At 43.5% G+C, this 18,034-nt stretch overlaps 1 protein-coding gene across 12 annotated transcripts in view; it reads right to left on the bottom strand.

Annotated features, from left to right (window-relative positions):
- The window catches only part of CDHR1 (cadherin related family member 1), an 83,020-nt gene that overhangs the window by 17,645 nt on the left and 47,341 nt on the right, over positions 1-18,034 (bottom strand). For all 12 annotated transcript variants that reach the window (XM_063338779.1, XM_063338781.1, XM_063338780.1 and 9 more), the window contains 6 exons: positions 16,467-16,583; positions 14,675-14,818; positions 11,864-11,942; positions 8,936-9,036; positions 7,082-7,285; positions 3,893-4,045 (listed from right to left, as the gene is read on the bottom strand). In XM_063338779.1, coding sequence (XP_063194849.1) covers positions 3,893-4,045; positions 7,082-7,285; positions 8,936-9,036; positions 11,864-11,942; positions 14,675-14,818; positions 16,467-16,583 — 798 coding nt within the window. The remainder of the gene's footprint in view (positions 1-3,892; positions 4,046-7,081; positions 7,286-8,935; positions 9,037-11,863; positions 11,943-14,674; positions 14,819-16,466; positions 16,584-18,034) is intronic.

Below are 18,034 nucleotides of genomic sequence, written 5' to 3'. Positions count from 1 at the left end.
CCTGGCATGACACGTTCTCATAACTCTGCTCATCTGAAAGGGCAGACAACCACCTGCGGCAACACCAGGGATGGGGACAAGCCAGCGGGAGGGATGTTCTGCCTGGCTGTCAGCAGAGCTCAACGCGAGTATGTGCCTATCTCATCCCTCAGCTGAGGGATGGCACTGCTGGGTTAGCAAGTTGGTTTCTCCCATTGCCCCTTAATGCCCCACTAATTGATGCAGGGGAGAGCAGCCGCCACAGAGAAGGAGGAGGATAACCCAGGCGCCTGGTGCGTGGCAGTTCTCAGTAGACAGCGGGGAGCTCTCAGATCCCCGCTTGGGAACAGACCAGAGCAAGTATTTGGTAAGTCACCTCCAAAGTCTCAGACAGGCACTTTTCTACAGGACTTCAGCTACTTAGCACCACATGTTTTCTCTCTTAGTCTAACACAAAATAGCAGCAGTGTTTCTGCTGTGTCTCTGTTTGCTCCTCAATAGATTAGGGGAATGTCAGTATGAAGCCCGAGCTGGTAGAGCAGCGAGCCTATCGCTCAGGCAGCGTGTGACAAGCAAGAAAGAGCTGTTTCAGCAACAGGTACTGAGAGACACTGAGCCCTGCACAGCCTCCAGCCCACAAGCCTGGTCCCTCCATCACGCAGAATCAGCACTAGGACATCAGTCTTGGGCTCGGTAAGGGCTGAACCCAAATGACCAACACGTATGGTCAACCATTTGGTGTTCATGTTTGGGCAGAGACCTAGTTAACACAAAGCAGGAGGGCTCCACAAACCTAGTGAGCACAAGACGGCACTAATGGACTAGTCAGCAGGACATTTAACTGACATATGAAAGGCTCAACTGAAAAATCTAGCTGCGTGGGCTTTTACTCCCAGTAGACATATGTCCCAGGAGCTCACTCAAGCAGGGTGAAGCTTTGAGCTCCAGAAGGTGGAGCGGGGCTGCCACAGCATCTCCTGCTCCGTTGGCGCAGTGCCTGGCTGAGAGGAGGGCTGTGGGAGCTTGTCCTTCCCATGCCGCTCGCCAGGCGCTCGCCCTCTCCATGTCCCAGGTCCCCGTGGGGCAGGCGGTGTGTGATGGACACCAGCAGTGGCACCACTGCGGGCACACGCTGCGTTCACGTCCCTGCGGCCTTCAGAGGGGTTGGTATCACCTAGAAGTGACAGGGTTTGGGGAGGGTGAGGAGCAGTTTAAGTAGGCAGGAAAAAGGCTATCTCAGTATCAGCCCCTGGAGCTGTTCCTACTGTGTGAATGTTTATAATGTTTGGAAATAAACAGTGAAAGGCTTCCTGAAGAAATTAATCTCAAAGGTTTGCTTGTAATTGCTGTAGGACACATCTGCTCTAAAAGGGGAGTTTGGTCACTGCATGTCTGTGTTAACTTTTGTGTTTCGGAGTCTCAGATGGGGTTACAGCAAAAGAAATTTTTGAAGGGCCAGTCATACAAACGTCAGCAAAAACCTGCTCCTGAGCAATCTCAGCTCCTAAAGCAGCACAGAGATAAAATCTTATTGCTTATTGTGCACGTGGAGCTGTAACTATATTATAACATCCGCAGTGAAATAATCTTTGCTGCTGGAATCAGCCCATCGTAGAATACCTCATGAGGGCTTTGTATTTTTACTTTTTTTTCTACATTCATCTTTTATTCCTTCTCCTTTTAGCAGCCATAGTCCAGCTATGTCAACATGCTGACAACATCTTCCTTCAGGGAGGGATTTTCATCAGCGTTCTTGCCTGCAATGCCTTATGCAGAGATGTATTGCTTGTTTTATGCAGACAGAGAAAAAAATAGCTTAAAACTATTACTTCACAGGACTATGTATCAACAATTAATACAAGCGCCAGAAAAGCAAACTGAGATATAATCTTAAAAGGGGCAGGTAAACTTTTAAAATAGAGTTTGATTTTGGGAACTGAAGATAACTGCAGCCTCGTCTGGTCCTGTTCTGTGGGAGACGTGTGTCTGCAGAACGCAAGGGGTAGGTACAGGCTCCTGTCAAGGCGGGATGTACTCTGGGCTGAAGGCAGGGGGGTTGGCGCCCAGAGCACGTCAGTCCATGACAAGGTGGGACAGCAACATCTGGCCCCTGTGGCAGAGGGACTTGGGATCTGAGTCCAGGCTGGAGGGATATGAATTACCTCAGCTGCCGTACTTGGGAAACCCACTCTAGCTCTTGGACAGCTGAAAATGAAACAGGGCCTGACTATCAACTGCATTTAAGAGCCAGACCTAAATGGAAGATAGATTTTCCCTAGTAGCCTTTCCTTCAGGTAGTTTTTCAGTGCACATCCCAGTCAAATCAGCTTTAATTCCTCTCTGGCATTTTACTGCTCAATAACAAACCTGAAGAGAGAGATCATTGCTTGCAGAAAAAAAAACCCTGAAAGCAGCTTCTCAAAGCTGCTGTGGGATACATATTAAATAGGAATAAGAATATAGTTAATCCAAAATTCTAACTAGAATGACTACATTGGCAACTAAAACTGGGTAGGAAGCAATTTGAACTTTTCAGGGAGATGGAGACAGCAATGAGGTCTTTATAAAGTATTTGCTGCAATATATTACTACCATATCATCCAGCTGCACCTTCTTCAGTTGGAATCTAGACAAAGGCTCTGCATTTTCAGCAAAGCCTTATGGTCTTTCTCCAGTAGAAATAATTTCATCCTCCAAAAACAGTGAGTAAGCACTTAAGCTAAAAAAATATATGTCCTTTTTCCTGGTAATTAATTCTTTCGGTGTTCATGGCAATCACATTAAGTACTTTGATTTTTATTAGTATTCATGAGGAGGCCATGTGTAACTTCTTTACTGGTCTTTTGGTAGTTTAACCTGAATAAATGTGTGCTTATTATAATTAGTTTCGGTAGCACTTTATAGTCCTTTCAGAATCTTCCATTTTAATACAGTAATGATGCCTCATATTTTTGTAGCATCTATAACCTATGAGGCTCAAAATGACTAAGGAACATTACAAGAGGAGACATGAACCATACTGCAGTAAAACGACTTGCTAAGGACACAAAGCAAACCATGTAGGAAGGGTGAGAACAAAGTCCAGGACATTGGCTTCTGGTCTGTGCTAAAAATGCCACTTTCTGCACAAAATCAAAACTAGTATATGTTAATACTCAGCTAGATAGTTTTGTCAATTTTTATATTTTTTTTAATTATTAGAGGAATTGTCTATGCCATTCTTTGCAGTCAGAACTGAACCATCTATACTCATGTTCAGAGGCAGCTGACACGAAACCAGACTACTTCATTATCTTGCTGGTGAGCCAATGAATCCATCAGGGAAGGTGGTAATGCCAAGGGTCCAGCTTTTGGATGAAAGTTGGTCCTTGTATGGCTGGCTTGGAGCATGGCTGAGATAGCCTCAGATCAGTCTGCAAAAGGCCATATAGATAGATACACTCTGACAAAGGCAGTGGACAATTTGGGGAAATTATCTTCCGGTCACGTGGGGTCTTCCGCCTGCCAACACTCAAAAGCATGATCATGAACCAAATTACGTAGGGCTAAGCAGGTAAAGCTCTGGCTCCAGAGAAATTAGGATTTCATCCTGTGAATTTATTATTGTAAGAACAGAAATAATCCTTAGGGTTCGGTCTAGAATGACTCAGAGCTACCAACATGTGCAGTTTCCACAGAGAGATAATACTCAACACTTTGCACTGACTGGACTAAATTAGTCCACAGATGCATGCATTAAACCTTTGGAACTTGATGAACCAGGGGCAGAAATGAGTTTCCCTTACATAGACTATAATGTCACTGACAACACATCAGACAGCTCCAGGTGGATTAAGAAGCTAAATCCCATCAGATATATAAGCCATCATACACATATATACGCAGGCAGGGAGGACCCAAGAAGCAGAATTACCTTGAAGGTTAACACCTTGAATTTTTCATAGTCAATAGCAGCAGAATTTTCCACTATTATTGTAACCTGAGCCTCATTCAGGACAGTTTGGGGAACCACACGGAAGATACCACCAGGTCCGACAAGACGGAGGTTGAATTTAGCATTGGCTCCCTGTGAATAAAAGCAGATACGGCATTGTTTTCAGTGAACGATGCATTTCTTATGGCCTAGATTGGCTTGGTTTCTTTGCACTGCATAAAATTAGAATGAGTCTTACTGCTTAGAGCCCTCTGCTCTCCATCCCCTGGGCAAGAGACTGCTAAGAAGCTTACTTGTATAATCCCTCCAGCCCTGGTCACAAGATGGACAAAGCTTTTCTTAGAACAGATTGACAAGCTTCGCTGTTCTTTCAGTCATGATGGAAAAACCCTGCACCAGGACTGGCTAATAGAGGGACTCCTGTGGCAAACAGCCTTGGGCTTTGTGCCACACACTGTGAGCTAGTGCATGTGACAGAGATGACATCATGTGCACATCGCCAGGCAAGTCTTGCCTCCTCCTGGTTCCTTCCAAGGAAAGACAACTGAACTGCCTGAGTAAGGACAATGGACTTCTCAAGAACCCAGCCCGGTCTAAGAGCTCACAGCCTGGGGTGATGATGCAGAGCCACAAAGATATGCAGTTTACAGACAGAGGTGGCACTCCGTGGTTTGCACTGACTGGGTTAAGCTTGCCCAGAGTTACAGCCACTGAACCTTCTGGAAGTTGGTGCACTTGGAAGGATAGAGGAGCTCCACTTGTGCAGGATGAAATATGACACACATTTGACAGCTCCAGGTGAAGTGAGAAGCCAAATCCCATAACATAAATAAAACTTCTAGCCAGAGAGGACATGGGAAGCAGCAATATCTGGAGGGTGACCACCACTTGTGTGTGAGTTAGGCTGAGTGAGCCAGAGCCAGATGGACAGACCAATTATTTTAAACCAAACTGGAGCATGGAAGAGAAAAGATAAAATGGGGATTCTCATCTTTCTGCCTCACCGGGGAAGGCATGAAAATGAGCTGAGCCCATTTAACCAACTCTCTGAGTTCATCAGTTTCTCAAACAATGTCACAGTTGCACTGTGACAACCAGCCACATTCACTGCCTGGCTGGTGCCATGTTCTCCCCCTAGCAAGAATCTTGAGATGAAGAATTTCTAATAATAACTTTCATACAGGATAACTCTGCTTACAGCAGTATCCCTGGAGGACTTGTTATGAGCAGTTCTTGCTCTAGCTCAATGTCAAAAGGAAAAGTATTCAGCAGCAGTCCCCCAGGGGAACCAGAATGATCTTGGATCCAAATTCAGTGGTTTGCGTTTTTGGTCATACTAACCCTCACAGCTACACAGATGACAACAGGCTCACTTTCGCTGGTAGTAAAGCCAAACACACAAAGCCAGAGGTGCTGGGCAATGGAAAATAGTGCTGATGGGGGAAGTGAACCATCTGACCATACAAAGTCCACTGCACTTGGGACTGTACATGACTGGAGGGAGGGTGGCATGGGGGGAGGAGAGAACTGCCTGCCTCCAGCGGCTGAGGGATTTCTGACAGTGATGTCCGCCGAACCCAGATCTGTTTGGAGCAAGCCATGCTGTTGCATGTCTCCAAGCAGACAGCCATGGGACACAGCAATCATAGAATCATAGAGTCTTCATGGTTGGAAAGGACCTTTGAGATCATTGAGTCCAACCATACACACACCGAAAAAAACCACAAACCCACAAACAACCAACCTACAATCTCTGCCACTAGAGCACTGAGCCCTAAGTTGTGTCTGTTGGATGAAGAGGGCTGGGGCAGAAATTTCTGCATAATGTTCTTGCAAGTAAAAATGGCATTTCCATCAAACTGTGGGCCTAAAACAGACCTTGCCCACAGCTTCCTCCTCCACACCTGTACCATCCACTCCCCCAAAAGAAAGAGTCACTAATGGCTGTGACAGAAACAGACATACGTTTCATTTTATTTTATATATAGTCCTCTTCTATGGAAGGGAAAACATTGCATTCTATGCCTTAAAAGAAAAGCAACCCAACCCCCCCTGAATGTGTCTCACACTGTACTAGGAAGCTTCTCGAGAAATCTATATAGTGTATTTAGCAATGTTTTCTGCTTATTTTATAGCCTAACTTGCAGCTTGAATATTTTGTCAGCCTACATATGATACATATATATTTTGTCTCAAAATAGAAGAGATGGGTTTTGTTTCTTTCCTTCTGCAGCAACATCCCCTGTGACAACAGCAGGATAGACTTTGAAAGCAGTCATTTATCTGCTTGCTGCAGAGCAGCAGGAGGGAGGGGGAAGAAGCTCGTGGGTTTGATAGAGTACAATACCGTCAAAACAGCACAATACTGAGCACTGTTATATAAGAACACTCTTTCCAATAGTAATACAGTTCTCAGATGCATTAAGCTTTTCTCTTGTCACCACCTAACCTTAGGCTAACTCAGATGGATGCCATTCATGCGGTATTTAGCTTAGGGATCCCTATAGCAACCATCACCATAGTATCTACGGGCATCACAGGTCAGTTAGATAGCAGGCTGAGATGGATGGAGTCTTCTTTCCCTTTCCTTTATCTAGTTAGAGTTAGTTTGGCTCTGGCATAATTTTTAAGATTACCTAAAAATATCACTCCAGTGGGAACAATTTATTAAAACATGCATTGCAGACTTCGGCTGTAACGTAAGGGCCAGAAGGATAATATATTGTAATAAAACCAATGTAAGGTGTGGACTGTATTGTTTCCAGAAGGAGCGGAGAAGATACAGACGGCAATTGCGCTTGCAGTTACTAAAATGATTAGAAACTCTAAGGGAGTACATTCTTGAACATTACACTGACAACAATTGTATGTAACCAGTAGTTAGGGGAAGTTCATAAAGACTGTTCAACTTTAGTTACCACAAGAACTGGGGTGCAGCTTTAGGACCACCCTTCTCATCGACATAGCAGCATATGACAGAATAAGTATACTTCTGGGTCCAGACTCCCTGTGTTAATGGAACCTACAACTACTTTGTCTGCCCTAGGCTTTTGGGGAATGTAGGTGAAATAGTTGAGTTCCTAAAATGACATCCCCCATCTGACAACTTATTCTAGTCTTTGGGAAAATAGGTCAGGAAAACTGAAAGTCCACATAGTTTTGATTTACCTGATCTGAATCATTGACCGTAATCTTCAGTCCCCTCAAGATTTCACCCTCTGGGGGATGCTCGTACATGGTCAGTTCAAATCTGTTCTGGGGACCATTTTCTCCGTAGAACGTTGGTGGATGGTTGTTAAGGTCGACCACCCGTATAGTCACCACGGCAAAAGCGTACACTGAGACGTCACCTTCCTGACTGACTTCTGATGCCTGCAGCAGGCAGGAGAGAGACAACAATGATGAGGGTATGCTCTCTTTCCTCAGTTCCATGTTCAGGTATTGTTCTGCGTGTACAAATCACCCTGACACACTAACTTGTACGAAGGTTCACAGCTTTATATTTCTCTAGAAATCTCAGTCCATTTCACACTGAAGTTTATGATGATTAGAAGATTATGGTAATAAACCAGTCCCAATAAAGCCCCATTGAAAAAATTCTCCTCCTCATTTTGTGAGCTTAGTAACTCACCCTAGGTGAAAACAGTTCTCTAAAGACAGAAAATCTAATAGAGGCAAGATAATTGTTTGCCCAAAGTGTTGACAGAATAGAAAAGGCAGACAATCTTTAAATTTGCTGTGTACCACAGGTAGCTGATTTTCACATTGATGCAAGGACTGCAGCCTTGAAAACTGCGAGAAAAACTGTATGCAGCATTTAGACAAATATTTGAAAAAGAAAAATGACACTTTTTTAATTTTTTGAGATTTATTCCCTCCTTTGCTGTCTAGATGAGCTTAATTTAAATGGGATATAGTTTGGACAGACAAGCAAACCTAGCTGACATTTTTCTGAACTGAAACATCAGATCTGTCTGTGTTTCAACAATTCCAATTCCAACATGCAGCCTCATTCACTGGATCGAACCTAAGATGTTACTTCTGTCAGGTCAGAAACTCCGGCTGGTGTTTTTGTAACAAAACAGCTATCTCTAACATGCTTTTTTGCTCAAAGGGCTCAAAACCAAAGGCACTAGACTGCTACATTTCTCTGAAGATGCTAGTCTGGTAACTGAGGTGCCTGTCACTACCTATGCTGGGTAATACAATACCCTTTTGGTTCCTCAGGCAGATTTTGTAGCCTGCACAAGCTCACAGATATAACTAGGAGATCACAAAAGCTTGCAAGGGTTTAACTAATCCTGTATCTGGGAAGTGCTAGCAGACTGCCGTAAACCACAGAGATTAAGGGAAGAAATGGTGCCTGCGTTTAACTCAGACAAAGCTGCCTTTGGACAAAACTGTCCTTACTATGACAAACTCTCATGGTTGTAATAGGCATTTACCGAAGAAAACTGATATAGTCTTCACAATTTAACTCTACATTCTTAAACTCTTGGTCTTTAGAAACAGCTTGAAAGAATGCAGCCTGTCACACTGATACTAGCTCATCAAGGTGTCAGCTCGTTGAGGTGTTAGCATATATTCCTATGTGGTTGTTCAATGATTCAGGAGTGGATACTGATATGACATTGCATGATCTACCCCAGTCCAACTACTAATCATAGATTTGACAGTTACCTATCTCATCACATAGAGGTTACAAGACATTAATTCCCAGTTTAGCAATAAAATCTGAAAACACAGAGAACAGTTATCTACGCACTGTAAAGGATGTTGATTCTCTAGACTCAGAGATGGAATTAGGACAAGATGACTTCCTTTGGAAGAAGTAATTTGAGACACTAAATATCTCAAGGAACAAAAGCAGTTTGTTCTTTTTTATCCTACCTGGCACTCTGCTCAAATATAGGTGGTAGTTTCTGAAACAAGTAAAGTCAGCTATAAATTGAGCTATTTTAGACAATCATGCCTGCTCATGGCATTTAAGACCAATGGTCTTCAAGTGGCCACAGAACATACCTGAACTTTTAGTTCATACACTTCTTTCTTGAGCTGATTTGGGCTTTTTATAACGGAAATGGCTCCAGTTGTGTTGCCGATTTCGAATGAACCTTCACTTCCTGCAATGAAACCAAGATGCTCTAGTTATACACCGTGCTTCCTTTTTCTGAACAAGCATGAGCAATCAACCATGCGCTTCATTAAGCATATCTTTGTCCATATGTGTATCCATATCTATTAGTAGATCTGAAGCTGCTTTTCAAAAATGAAGCATTTCTATGCCTGGTCACAGTGAGATGAAAACACAGATGAGGGCCAAAAAGGGTTTCGTCCCCAAGGAACGGCTCAGTGGAGCTCAGCCCCTATGGGCAGCTGCCTTCACTTTCCTCTTCCCACCCTGGTTAGGTTCTCTTCAACCCCCAGCAACCAGGCATGCAAATCCGGTATTCATATCTATTATGCTGTCTTCTTTATATGCTGGTTTAGACAAAAATAGACATTCCTCATTTTAATTAGCAAATGCATAATTAAGTCTCTGAGAAACAAGAACATTTCTCTCACTAATATCAGCTAAGGTGAGAAGTCTGACAATCTGTCTGAAAAAAACATAGTCACTGTTTCTGCACACAGCATCTCTGGAGAAGCTACTTCTGGCCTTAAACATTGAGTTGTTAAAAAGCTCTCAGCCTCTTGCATGGCTGTCCTGAACAAAAAGGGATTTTGGAGGATCTGGGGTAAAACCCAGTCTGTTCACATTGAGTCTGACACAGGCAGGACAGGGCTGCAGGCTGACTTTGCTACCACCGACCTAACTTCCATTGATCTCGACAGAAGATGAGTTACAGGGCTGCAATCCCTTGAGAGCGGGTGAATTTGTGCTGAAGCAGACGCCAGGTTGCAGAGAGGCAGCGGTGTCTCATCATCATGTCTGCTCCCATCTCTCTCTCGCGGCCCAAAGCAGGCTGGTGCCCAGGGAGCGGATGTGCCGGCAGCTCAGGGGTCCCTGCCCTGCTCTGCCGAGGGGCTGTGGGCAGCCCTGTCTGCTGCCTCGCATGCGATATTGGCCACAACCTACGCTTTGTGGCAGAGCCTACCATTGAAAGGAAAAGAGAGGAAAACCCTTACAATGAAGGAGATCAAGCCTTCAGAAATAAAGGATGATGAACTGAAAGCCCAGTCATTTTTCTTTTTCTCTAACTCAATTCCAATGCTGATTTTTAAGCCATCCGATAGTATCCCGTTTTGCTAATACCTGCAATAACTGCAACTTCATTAAAGTACACTAGACACAACATTGAACAGATATCGACTCATACAATGGTCAATTATTAAGATACATCGGCCTGGAAAGTACATCCTGACTGAGAAGAAGCTTAAGTCAATAGTGGTTTCAAGCCACCATACTTCATGTTATTGCCTAGTTATCACAGGAAACTGGTAACTGGTATGTAGCATTATGTGTCTTCCTTTGTACAGCACGTTCAGAGGAGAGGAGTATTTTCTAAAATTCTCCCACACTCCCCGGATTAAAAAATGCTTATAAAGAATAAATTATTTCCTATTTGCTGTTAGTATTTTCTTGGCCTTTGACAACCCAGCCTGCAAGTACTGGGATAACGGCTTGTCACCAGTAATGGCAGGGTCTGAGATGCAGGGGCAGAAATCTGTTGTCATATTTTTGTTCTCTATTTCTTCAACTTTCTGTGCATTAGAAGCATATTCCCTTCCCCTCTTTTCCATTTCATGCTAGCAAAACCCTGTGTTAATGTGCACGAGGAAAGCCTGCTCTCCATTAAGTCCTATTTTGTGCTACTTATCTGTCATCCCCTTTCATCTTCATTTTCCACTCTTTCCTAATCACTTACCTTTTTTACCCCATAGCACCTTTTTTGATCCTACTCTATTTTCTTTGGAAATCTAATATCTTTCCTCATTAATCCTGTTTCCCTTCGACATCTTCCTTGGTTCATCTGCCTTTGCTTATTCTGCTCACTCAATTTCTCCCTTGTCTTGCATATTTTCATAACACTTATTTGTTTTTACCTTTCATTCTCCACCTTTCTTTTTACCTTTTCCCATTTTCCATTTTTTCTCACATCAAGGCAAAACCTCAATTTCAACCCTTTCTGTCCTCTCTAGACCTTGTTGTTTAGATCACGTAACACAATGAAGAACTTACTGTGTAGCTCTGCAACTACACCTCAGATTTCTCTTATGACATTTTGGGATCTCTCACACCTGGGAGTTGTGATGCCCAGTTGCCATGGAAGTCTTGTTTTGGAGGAAAAGAGAACCAAACAAAACTAAAGTTGTAGCTTGGAGTTTAGTTGAGCTAAGCTGTTGACTTCACCAGCTAATGAATCATCAATTCAGCTAAGTCTCACATTTATGCTATTAAAAGACATGCGACAGACACTCTCAGAATAGCTGATGAAAAGCATTAATCTTCTGATAACATCTACTTCCTTCCAGTGCAGCGTACAGCCGGTGTCTCTTCCCTGGTAAGTATAATTTCTTCCAAGAAACCAGAGGTTTGACCATTTAGCCACTTTAATCACAATATTAATAAAATTATCCCTCTAAATACCACGTCTGGGTCTCCCAATGCATTCTCTTGCCTCCCAGATTAAATGATAGAGATGCTCACTAGCAGTGAATGCTCATCTCCCTTTACACTTTCTGAAATGACAAGCAGGCTACTGATGCCTAACAAATCAGCAACATTAACAACTCCAAGCATAGTTCTGTGAAGCAGATACTAAAACTCAGTGAATTGTATCTTGGCTGTTCTCTGGTAGACAGGGCCCCGGCATTGTTTGAGGTACCTGACATTATTTCCTGAGAGTTTGTCTCAGCTTTATTAAACCCTAGCATATCCTATTCTAATTTAATGTCAGATCTAGTTTCAACTGCCCTTCAGATTTCTCACAAAACAAGTTCACTCACCGTTCACGATGCAGTAATGAATACTGTTAGGCTTTCCTCTGTCTCCATCAAGAGCAACAACAGTAAGGACCTCAGAGCCCTGGGGAGAAATGGGAAATCGCAGTCTGTGTGCTGAGATCAAAGAACAGTGAAATTGCAACTGCATATTAATAAACAGAACTTCTGTAAGTCTTTCTGCAGTGAGGTGTGGGAGGGGAGAGTGGGTACTTTTGCTCATGCTGTATGGGGAACACAGCAAGGGCCATTGGCTCCCAGACAGAAAAAAATCAGTGCTTGGCTTTGCAGAGCAGGAGCTGAATGCTACCCCTTGGACCAACTCCTTGTTGTTTCGGTTGTTCCCAGTGATGTCGCAGCCCATGCACTGTACCCCCATAAAAAGTGGGGACACCCCCACTGCTGCTCACTGCTGTGGACCTGCTGTGTGACCTGCCACCGCTAGCCTGTGGCCAGAGCCATGCCACCGCCTGCACCAATGGCAGAGCAACCTGCTTTGCTGCATGGGCCTCAGCTGCCCCAGGGGTCCCAGCTGCGGCCAGGGACACCTACCTTGAGCCACAGACTTGGACAGAGGATTTGGAGTAACCGATCTGAGACCTGAGGTTTAGTTTGGGTCACTAAGAAGATGCCGTCTGTGTAGGCTCCTGGCATCGCTGCGTGCCCCATGGCCACACACTGTGCTGAGAGACTGGCAGCTGCTGAGGAGTCTGACCTAATTAAGTTCAGACAGGCAGCAAAAGCAAACAGGGGATCACAAAGCAAACTGGCCTACAGAACATTTAGAGCATAAAATTGTGATGAGAATTACGGTGATTCAACTGTCCTTACACCGTCACTGTTCTTCTTTCTGTGCAAGTAACGTGGCCGTGAGCCATATGTACAGAACTTGTGTACTGGAGACCATTTGCTCGTATGACTACTGCTGTCAGCTCAGAGGGGCAGTGACTGTCAGCATTAAAATGCTCACCCACGTGGCAACAAGCTGTGCAATTTAGGCCTCTGAACTAAAGTATTACTGTTTGGGGCTCCAAAACAGGGAACACTGAAGTAACTGTCAGTTAATCACAAATGGCAACAAGGAACATTTTCATGACAACCCCTGAATGAATTTTTCAAGCAAGAGCAAGGTTCTGCTAGATCAACTGGAAATACAGAACTGTATTTATTATCATTTATGCTGGAAGCTGCAATAAAATCTGCCTACTGGGCAAAATGCAGTGCAGTCCCTTTGAAGGTGACAGAGTACTTGTAAAGCCTGACAACTCCACCAAGGAGAAAAGAAGGAAGTTTACAAAATTAACACCAAATGTGTAAAAAACACTAAAATCAGCTAGTGCGTCTCTCTCTGTGGAGTTCATTCTAATAGCAAAACCCACACTGGAAAGGACCAATTTGTACTTACATCATTATAATATCATAATGGTGTAAGTTATGAACTTAGACTGGATGTAATTAACGTTTAATGAGTCCCATTTCCATGGTAAACACTAACTCCGGTGTGCATCTGATAGTTATTTCGAGATCTATATGCAACTATGCAGAATAAATCAATATGCATAATATCATTCATTCCAAACATCTGCGAAGTACACAAGCATTACTTTTCTGCCCTGCTGAAATGTAACAGCCTATGCACTGAACTGCAATATACAGTCATGCAAGGGCTGCAGTGTACACTGGAGTTCTGGACAGAAAGTAAAGACATGATCTCTCCTGAAACTCAAGGGAAAATCAGGTGAACAGTGTGCAATCACACTGACAAAGAGATCAATAGTCTAGTGTTGAGTAATTTCATAGAGTAGATATCATTTCTCGTCCTGCGTATGAAGAAAATTTTAATTAAATCTTATGTATCAGGGTGAAAGCTGATCCATACACGCTATCATGCCACTGCTTAGATATAGAGAAAATTCATTAGTTTGTAGCTTCAAGAATAGTAAATGGCTGAAAGCATCATAGTGGATATAATAAACTGATGTGTTAAGCTGTACACTCCCTTCTAAGCAAATCTGCTATTAGGCATTTCTGAAGTGATGGCACAGCCAGGAGCTCAGTGTACTCCTTGGATTCTGTGTCCGTGATAGATATGAAGTGGTACCTTCAGCAGCAGGTCCCCATTTGTAAGTGGTTCTCCTAAGTGTGTCCCTGCTTGCTCAATAATCTAGGGGGTTTTAGGCCTGGGGGGGCTTCCTGACCAATTTTGCCTATCTAGCCATAACTGAGCAGAAAGTATTCTGCATTTTGGGGGTGTCAGGATTGCTTCTCACAGAGAGAATCCATGGGAGGATCCTCCATGGATTCTCCCTCCTGGGAGAAGCACGTCTCCATGGGACAGAGCAGAGTCTAGAGCATTTGGGCGTAAATTCTCCCCATACCTCGCACAACCAGCAGTTGGTACTAGACTGATCAGCTAGAAGATAAAAGCACTGGGAGACCACACAGCACACAAGCACACAAAGGCTTCTAGCATGACGTGTTCAGGTAAGGTAACTGGCAACCAGCTTAAGCCTTAAGCCAAGTGCCTCTGCAGGTCTCAGCTACAGAAGAGCTCTTAGCCTCTGTCTGGGCTTAGACCAACGTAAATGGGCAGAATCCTTTTGACTTTAATGACAGCAACAGGAAGTCTTGCATGGCAAATTTGCAATGGATGTAAATAAGAACAAGTTTGAGATGTTGTCAGCTCATTTCACCTAGGAGTCATATCAGAGCTTAGGTCCCAGTTTCCAATAAAGCCTGTGCTAGAAACCATAGGGCCATCTTGACTGAGATGTGAAAGATTGCACTTGTTTTCCTACAGGCGAAAACAGCACTTACTGCAAGTGTATCCTCATAGACATATCCGTAGTAGGGAGTCCCGATGAACATGGGAGGAGTGTCCTGAACATCCTCCACATTGACAGTAACTGTTGTTGTGGCTGAAAACACTTTGTTGTCTCCCCTGAGCTTCCCACCACCATCCTAGAAGAGAAATCATCATCAGATCCCTCTGCTGAAACATGTCCACAAATCAGCTTAGGGCATTGCATGCACCTCACAAGCCTTCAGAAGCACCAGGAGCCCCTTCTCTCTCTCAACACACAGATTAATCTCTGTTATCCTACTCTCTTCTCTTTTCCACTTGTCCTGCTCCCTCTCTGATTAGGAAGACAGCTTGCAGTGTCTCAGAAGGAATTTCTTATATTAAAAGTGGTTGTGCCAATATATGCAGTCATACATGATCTTTTATCAACAACACAGGGGACAGGGAATTCAACTTTTTTGTGGGGAAAAAAAGAATGCTAGAAACTGAGGCAAAAAGTCAGTGACTAAGGTCTACAGTTTTTCATCCCACATATAGTCTTGTCATAAACGCAAGACAATGTGCAATAGCAAGGTAGTGTATTTCTAGGGGGAAATTAAACAGTGCGCACCGAGGGACTCTTACCTGATAAAGTGAAAGCACGGAGGAGCTGTGCAGCCAAGAGCTGTTAGATAGCCACGGTGTATAAACAGTCTCTGGGGACCTGACTACAATCAACTCTGTGCTACTCATACAGCAGAGCCAATTAGAAAGATGACTCGCAATTTCAGAAGCTTTTAACACCCTCAGTCTCAGGGCACCAGCTGGAGGTCAGTAGTCATGCTGGTGTATAAGAGTGTGAATTGTTCAGCATGTCTGCTGCACCAGTTCCAAAAAGTACATTTTTTTGGATAAGATATGCTCATTTTTTTTCCTCCTTACTGCCCCAAAGGCAGCATTTAAGCCAAATTTTGTTACTTCTCCTCAAATGAACTCTGGCTAAATAAATACAGAAAAAGATCCGTATGTTTTTAATAAAACATGAGAAACTCAAAGTCCCCATAAGTACCAGCAAAATTGTCCTCTTTCCACCCATGGGAGTCTGTCTGTGTGACAGATTCCCACAGGATCCCTAGAAACTTCACTCCAGAATCCATGAACTTTTAATGCCTGTTATGAATCCTCAGCTGTGCCACAGGCACAGCACTGCTGAGAATGACAGCGGCAAGAAGGGATGTGCAGCGATATTTGCAGGATTTGAATAAGCTCCTGCCACAAGGCAGCAAAGAAGTGAAAGAAAGAAACATCTACAGATATTTCTGGCAAAGGAGTCAGTCACTTGTGCTGCACTGGGTCCAGCTGTGCCCTCTGGCTAATGCCTGTGACCCACGCTGCCTGCCTGCGGTAGGGCTGTGTCCTGGGGCAGCACAAGGAAGCCCTGGGCACCTGCATTTGCCTAAAGGCTGGTGCTTCCTGAAGCCGGGGCTGCATCCACCAACGCTTCACTTCTAGGTGACTCTCAAAAGGCACAGGTGACTTTCTGCGGCGGGGGTCACTATCCTGGCACTGTTACCTGGGCGAAATGGGGGAAAATCACTCCCCAAATGCCTCTAGATGTTTTTCAGCAGCACACACCAGTCACTTTTCCTCCCTAACTCTTCCATGTTACCCCCCACACCTCCAGATGTTACAGAGGGAGTGTCTCTGCTGCCTCAATGTTATACTTCACGTTTCAGCAACCCTTTAAGTCAGACTTGTATTCGAACTAATCCGTCCTACTCAAATACAACCCCCCACCTCCTCTAGTTTCAGACACAGGCTTTATACCTTGGCTACGACAACAACAAAATGTGTTCTTGATTTCTCATAGTCCAGGGTGACCCCTGTTTTGATGCGCAGGACACCACTGTGACGGTCTATTGTAAACTTATTAGCATGGATGTTCTAGAAGAAAAGAAGAAACAGCAAGACATTACAGGTATGGAAATAAGATTGCCGTAGGGATTCATCTTTTATTTCATCTGCTAAGGGAAAAGACTAGAATAATGATATGGTTTAGGTGAATAATATATTTGATGAATTTCACCTCTGTGTGTTTATGAACAATTCATGAACCAACCACAAGTCTCTCATTATTCAGAATAAATCAGTTACCTGCAATGTAGATTTTTTTAATCTTTTAGTATTTCTTTGTGAAATCTTAAACTTTGGTTAACACAGTTCACCGCATAGAAAGAGGTAGGAAGGCTTAACAGAAAAAAAAGACAAGGGGAAAAGGAAGAAGAAAAAAGGTCTTATCCCTCAGTGTTTCAAAGTTCTACTAGCTTAAAAAAAAGCAGGAAGTTTGCATGCATAGACTATTGTCAATAGAGTGGTGTTTTGGTGATTTTTGCGATATACAAATAAAACCTAAAAGACGTCTGATTTCCAAGAAGGCCTAAAAAAAAACCTGTTTCCCTCCATTCTTCTGGGCTGGAGATATCTATAAACACACCTCCATTTGGGTAACCATACACAATGGCCACTGTCAGATAATCTTGGCCTTTTCAGTAGACATCCCCACCTGCCTACATCAGACGTTTGGAGAGGGTTTTCGTCTGTGCATATTGAGAATTCCCAGAGATTGTGCCAAAAGACATGGCAACATTTTTTTCAACAAATACACGTATTTAGTAACCATTTTGCCACACAAACATACCAACTAGACATAAAATTTTGAAATTGCCGTTCCTTGGATTCATAGTCTATCAGCTTACTGGAAAATCCCCTGTGCAAAACTGAATCCCGCACATATTGTATATTAAATGGATCATAATTGGTGAAATCAAAACTAAATTTCAACAAGGCACTCAAGGTGTTCTTTTCACAGTATGCCCAAGCTCTTAACAGGATTAGCTTCAGTGCTATGTAAATATCTCCCAACTTATTTCCATATTTGTACCCAAAGTAAATATTGCAACAAACTGGTTTTGGGTTTGGGTTTTTTCTCTGTTGCCTCTTGAATAAGGGGAACTGCAGCTAATCTGGACAAAGCTGCTTATACAGGAAGAAGGAATTTGAAGGATATAATGCAAAAAGTTGCCCTTTTGCCATGCAGAAAGTCTGTAACACAGAAAATTCAGCTTTAAATACGGAGCGCTTTCTGTTCTTCCCCAGTGAGCAACACCTGAAAGGCTGGTTTCAAGCAGGCATGGCTTCATCAGTGAGAAGACTTAGTACCTCACATTTCACACTGTGATCCAGGTCTCAGTTATGTACCAGCCCGCTGCACTGAAGTGCATGTTTGGGTTTCCAGTGCATTTTGCTCTCTAAAGAAAGCTATTTCATGCTTTAGAGATCCTATATGCATACAAGATTACAAATTAGACTTGCTCTCCCCATTACTCCAAAGAAAG

The sequence above is a fragment of the Chroicocephalus ridibundus genome, chromosome 6, assembly GCF_963924245.1.
Source record: "Chroicocephalus ridibundus chromosome 6, bChrRid1.1, whole genome shotgun sequence".
Taxonomy (NCBI): Eukaryota; Metazoa; Chordata; class Aves; order Charadriiformes; family Laridae; genus Chroicocephalus; species Chroicocephalus ridibundus.
Note: the sequence above shows the minus strand (reverse complement) of the source record. Positions and strands in the feature narration are given on the sequence as shown.